Genomic DNA, 6,116 nt, shown 5'->3' on the forward strand with positions numbered 1-6,116 from the left:
AAAGTACCAGCCCAAAAAGCTGGGAATCCTGTGCCCCGAGGGCCAGGTCACCAGAGAAAGAGGATGCATCCCCTCCCCTGGTCTGGGATATGGGGATGCATCCCCATATGCCAAACCTATCACCCTGGAAAGTTGGGAATCTCATACCCTGAGGGCCATGCCAGCCCCAGCAGAGCCTCCCTCCCTCCCCTGGGAACGCTGATCCCACTGGTTATTTTTAGCATCCCTCTCCCGAGAGGTCGGAGCAGCTGGTTTCTTCCTCCAGCCCTGGATCCCCCCGGCCAAAGCGGGTCCCCGGCGGGACCGGGACCAGGCTCCCGCATGCAGAAGAGGATGGGCGAGGCGGTGGCCCGGGTGGCCAGGAAGGTGAACGATACGGTGGAGAACAAAACGGATTCCCTTGGTAAGCCCGGCACTCCGGCTCGGCTCCTGCTTGGGGCCCGGAGAAGGATCAGGTATCCGGGAGCAGGGCTCTTTTTTTGCTGCTATGGGCTAAAAAAAAAAAAGAAAAAAAAAAGCTGTCAGCCCCCCCTCTGGGGGCTGCACCCAAGGCTCCTGCAGCCCTGGGGAAGGGAAAGGCTCCCCCAAAGGGCTCTCAGCCCCCCTCGCCAAAGTTTGAGCAGGCTCCCAGCAATGGCACATAATCCCATGGGATGTGCCCCAGGGATACAGTCCCTCCTTGCAAGCGACGGGCAGGAGCCAGACCTTTCCCCGGGATGCCTTGTCAGAATTGTGGTTTTCTGCAATTCTCCCATTTCTAGCTAATATCATCAAAAGAGAGCGATGAAAGACGCTCATTTTTATTCACGCTGGATTCCCGGCCCTAGGGTATAAACCAGCGTACGCCGAGAGTCAGAGCTTCGCTGCTCAGCTTCTCGACGCCCTCCCGAGCGAGACGATAAGCGAGGGAGGACCGAGCTCGTGCAGCCCCCGCCATGGCTTTGGGGAGGGGGGCAGGCAGCAGAGCCCAGGCTCAGCATCACGGGGCCGGGATGCAGGCTTTCCATCCCTTGGCATATCCCAGGAGGGGAAACAGAAACAACCCAGAGAAAACGAAAAATACCAACAGGTCAGAAACACAGCCAAATCCTTTTCCCCCCGTTCCCTGCTGCTTGCCATGGGGGAAGCACCCAGCACCATGAGAAATCCAGGCAGGATCACGCCCATGGAAAGCCCTGCTCCATCCCTATCCTGGTCAGCAGTGGAGGAGGCATCCCTGTGCTGCTCAGGGGGTTAGGGACATAGGGGAGGGGGATTACCGAAGTTATGAAGTTATTAGAGATAGATACACTGGCTGAGGGTTTCCGAAAGGACACTGCAGCGGGGAAGTGTTTGTAATGGGATTTAGGGGAGAACGGCCTTTGCACCGCTGATGGGAACAAACTCCGGGTGCTTGCGGAGGTGACTGCAACAATCCCCGCAATGGAGAGGAGTATGGCAGGGATATAACAGCACCCATGGGTGGCAACACCCAGACGGGCAAATTGAGCGTTAAGGGGTGGACAACAAGATGGGAAGCGCTGCTGCATCCCTGCATTATAAGGTGCCTGCGTCTCTCCGGGGACAGATCTGGCCAACTGCAAGCTGATGACCTTCCCCGTCGGCATCTACAAAGCCATGAGGAGCGTCACCGCGGGGATCCACCACATCTCCCTGGCGAACAACGAGCTGAAGTCCCTCAGCAGCCGCTTCGTCACCACCTTCAGCCAGCTGAGAGGTAACGGACAGCCCCACTGCTCCACAGCCCCCCACTTCCAAACCCCCAGGATCCAGCAAAGAGCCCCCAGGTTGCTGCAGAGGGTGCACAGCACCCACGGGTTCCCCCACAGCAGTCTTTGCTCCTCTGCACTTGAAGCTCATTCCAAGCACTAGTTCAGACCCCTAAAAAAAAAATTAAAATCCATTTTTCTTTACCCTTTCCAGCCCTTGCAGGAAGAAGGCACTGGTTTTGCTCTCACCTACCCTCCCAAACTCACTCCCTGTCACCTTCACTTTTGGCAGTGGCTGGGCTGCTATGGGTTCACTCATCATCCTCCAACTCCTTCCAAGGATGGGGCTGGGGATGAAAGAGAACAGAAAAGGCAGCCTGGGCATAACGGTTCATGGCAGCGATGGGGCATTTCAGGCTGCAGCAGGCATGCTGGCTTGCTGCTGGCTAATTAGCCCCCGTCGTGAGACATCAGCGAGGGCTGCTCACTCTCCGCTCGCTGCAGGAGATGGGGACGGTCATCGGTGCGTGGCTGGTGCCATGGGGACACGTCCCTGCGGAGCCCAGCGAAAGCAGCCAGAAGCCAATCTGCTAAAACATGGTCGTGCAAGGAGCTGGAGCATCCAGCGCCGTGGTTTTGGACAACTTGGGACTGCACTGGGGCTTTGCCTGCCTGCAGCAGCACCTGGGGCTCTGGCACCTTTTAAAAGCCAAGATTTTGCTCATACAACGTCCTGCACGAGTGCTGCCATGGTGGGTGTCCGGGGAGGCTTCCCGTGTTGTGCTGGAGCATCATCCATGAAAATTCCCCTAGGCTGAAGAAAAAGAAACATGTTGAGCAAAAAAAAATTAATCACTTTTCATTTTCTAGACAGCACAGCGAGCCCTGAAGGGGGTGGAAAAAAAAAAGTCTCGTTTCCCAGCAAGGGCTGGGCTCTGCCAGTGAACAAGTCACTCTGGTGATGAACATATCAGGTCTCAGCAGGGCTCTTGTAGGGGAGAGATGCCCCAGGGCTGGGGATAGCCTTGCACCAGCCTGAAAAAGGCAGGACCTATAAATACCAGGTATTAACAGGGGCAGGGCAGCTTGCGTGGGTATTTATAGAGCAGAAAACCCCGTGTCACTGGAGAAGGGCACTGGGAGAGCGGGATTTGGGTTCCTGTTCCCATGGCTAATGGCCTTTCAGAGAGGGCTGCTGCTCCTGGCCCCACAGGAGCTCGTTTCTGGGGGAGAAAAAGCATCACAGAGGGTTAAACTCTGTAGAACAGGTATTTTTCACATATAAATGCATTTCTTTCACCACTCTGTTTATACCTCAGAAGGGGTTCAGGCACGTGAAGATAGAAAACTAGTCTTAGGCCATCACAAATGTCCACTGGGGAGGGAATTGCACTGACTTCATTAAGAAATATTGCTTATTTCTACAGCCCCTGCTTGTGAAATGCTGCATGGGTTTCATTAGGAAAGCCTGAGGAAGCCAAGAAACACATCGCTCCTAAAAGCTCTATTCACAGCAGGCAAAAATACAACGGCAAACCATGGAGATAAGCAAAAAAAATCCCATTTTTGGAGTTGGCATCCCATTGCTGGACCTAGCAGGCCATGGGGGACAGATGCCATAAATGAAGCTATGCGTTAATTATTTTCCCCATCTTTTCCACCCTCCATCCCACCACCTCTCTCCTCTCTTCCCCAAACTGCAGAGCTCAACCTGGCAGGCAACTACCTGCACCGCCTGCCCGAGGAGGTCACCTCCCTGCTGCACCTCCGGGCCATCAACCTCTCCCGCAACAGGTTTCGGCATTTCCCCGAGCCCCTGGCCGCCGTCGCTGCCCTGGAGACCATCGACCTGGAAGAGAACGAGATCACAGGTGAGAAGGACCTTTTCCCACCGGAGGAGAGGATGAGCATCGCCCCGGGACAACCGCATTTCCCGGTGGAGATGCCAATGTACATCCCTGGGCAAAGAGGGATGCTGGTTTGAAGCTTTGGTCATGGGCCGCTATCCCCTGCGAACGCAGCCAGGTTGAGGGACGGCTTTGTGATCCAGCAAAAGGAACATGAAAAGGCACACGGGTGCAGGGGAGATGCTAAACATACAGAGCCTTGTTAACCACTTATTTTTGCTAACAGTTGCTCTGCCTTCTGGGGCAAAACTCTTGCAGGAATAGCGGGGAATCAAGCCCCCCTTGAGCCGCTTTATTCACCATGCTGGGATACGGCTCTCAAAGGCAGCTCCAGCCGTGACTTAAAATCACCAGATTTAATAAGTAAATAGACCAAACCGCAGAACCCAGCCTCAGGGATGCTGGCCTGGGATGTTTGCTGCCAGGCAAAGTAAGGACACAAGCCCACCTGACCCTTTCCCAGAGCAAATAGGAGCTGTAACACTACAAAATCCCCTAAAAAAAAAAGAAATTAAAGGAATGGTAAGAACTGCTCATCCCTTGACCCTGCAGCAGGAGGAAAGTCTTTCATGCACAAAGCTGAAGCCTTTGGGTTCCCCAAAAGCTGACCAAAAGGGGCAGCTGTTGCACGTAGATAAAAGGGGAATTACCTAGGAGCGAGCTTTCAAAGAGCCCAGGCTGGAGCATCCCACACGGATCCCTGGGGAGGCAAATATCGAGTCCACTCAATTTTATTGTTTTATCTGGGATGGCTTCAGCTGCCGCTGGGAAAGCTGCTCCCTGCAACACGAGTTTTATTAACAGCATCAGCTGCTTCCCTGGCCATGCCTGTAGAAACATGAGACATTAAATACCGCTTCCATGAGAGCCAGCAAAAGACGTGCTGGTTTTCCTCACCTCTTTTTTTTCCTCTCCCACCTCCTGGAGAGAGCCATCTCACTCTTAGTTCCCTCCTCCATCACTTTTTGAGCTTAAGTGGCCAACTTCAATCAGATCTGGTCTCCAAACAGCATATTTCCCACTCATTTTGTGCAAACAGGCTGCTGCAAGAAGAAAATACAGCTTTTCATTGCGTGTTTTTTTTTTTCCCACCCCCTGCTTAAATGCAGGGAGGAAAGGCTGCATCAAGGGTTGTACCCAGCTGGATTAATCCCAGGGGAGAGGGTGGCCAGAAAACCCAGCTGCCAGGCTTGGTCACCTCCCACCAAGCTCCCCCTTTAGCTGCTGTTATCAGGAAAAATAATGACAGAGTAGGAATTAACAATTTCAGGCTAAAATGTTTTAGGGACTTATCTTAGTAATGAGCATAACACTGCCTGGCTGCAGAAATAGGTAAGGTTGGCCTGTTCTATGCATTTTTCTGGAAAGGGAAGAGGTTGAGATTAGAAAGGCAAGGGTGTTACAACCCATTTTTCCAAGGAAATAAAAGTCTGGGCAAGCACATTGCTCCTGCCAGCCATTCCCAAATCCCTCTCAGGCTCATCTGCACGTGAGCTTGCATTTACATATACACATGCATTTTCATACGCTAATACAGCTTTATATATTATCTATGAGCTTGTACTTATATATACATCTTTTCCTCCCACACTAGCCTGGCACAACATGGGACAAAGAGTTAGGAAGAGTCCATCAGCTTGAGTTTAACAGGCACAAATTTTGGTTTTCCATAACAGCCAAGTAGGATTTAAGCCCTTCACACGCATTTTACCCCAGGGGACCTTAGGCCAGGCTGTAGGAGATGGCACCTTCTCTTTCCCCTTTACGTGCACATACAACTCACCCACTACAGCTGGCTGAGGATGCTGTTTTAGCAAAAAGGTCTCACAAGGAGAAACTAACGCATCCTTAGAGAAGTTCTTGAGATATCAGAGAGTTCTTCATCCAGGCACTGTTCTCCAGCCAACCCAGCATGGGAAGAAACAACCCCAAAACCTGCATTTTGCTGCCTTTTATAACTTGGGACTCAGGTTGCCCCGTTTAGCCTGATAACGAGTTGAGGACCCTGCTCCAGATAAAAGACTGGTAGGCGAGAGAAGGATGCTCTATAGGTTATGGGTGGGAGATGAGGGTTGGGGCTTTCTCTATCAGTGTGAAGCTTGTGGATGGTCTGGTTTGTGGTCCTCCTCTGCCCGTAGCAATGTTGAAGAAGCTTGTAGCAGGGCTGCGAAATGGATTTAAAAGTACCTGCTGAGAGAGGGCTGAGTCACCTGCTAAGATACAGAAGATATGTGGAACTGGAGGGGCTAGGTAGCGTTTTCCAGTGAAAGGGAAACAGGAGTAAAAGGAGATTAATTAATGCCTGCCTGGAGTCTGTGGGCTCTCTGAAAGGAGACATTTAGTGCCACAAACTGCCCTTTTCATCTCAATGAGCTCTTAACCCTGAGCTGTAATAATGTACATATTAATGTTAGTGCTTTTAACCCTTTCCCTGCTAATTAGAGTTATATCAAATTAGCAGTTTTCAGCTCCCCGGTCCATGGGGATTTTCTGGTGCCTG

The 6,116-nt window shown here is 52.1% G+C and overlaps 1 protein-coding gene across 1 annotated transcript; it reads left to right on the top strand.

The window, feature by feature from the left end:
* Positions 1-321: 321 nt before the first annotated feature.
* Positions 322-3,580, top strand: LRRC20 (leucine rich repeat containing 20; the record flags this gene model as incomplete). The annotated part of the gene is made up of 3 exons (XM_009708960.1): positions 322-403; positions 1,568-1,717; positions 3,413-3,580. Coding segments are annotated over exons 1-3 (400 nt in total), but the record flags the coding sequence as incomplete, so codon positions are not given.
* Between the last annotated feature and the right edge of the window lie 2,536 nt (positions 3,581-6,116).

Source organism: Cariama cristata, unplaced genomic scaffold (assembly GCF_000690535.1).
Source record: "Cariama cristata isolate BGI_N322 unplaced genomic scaffold, ASM69053v1 scaffold14251, whole genome shotgun sequence".
NCBI classification, from domain to species: Eukaryota; Metazoa; Chordata; class Aves; order Cariamiformes; family Cariamidae; genus Cariama; species Cariama cristata.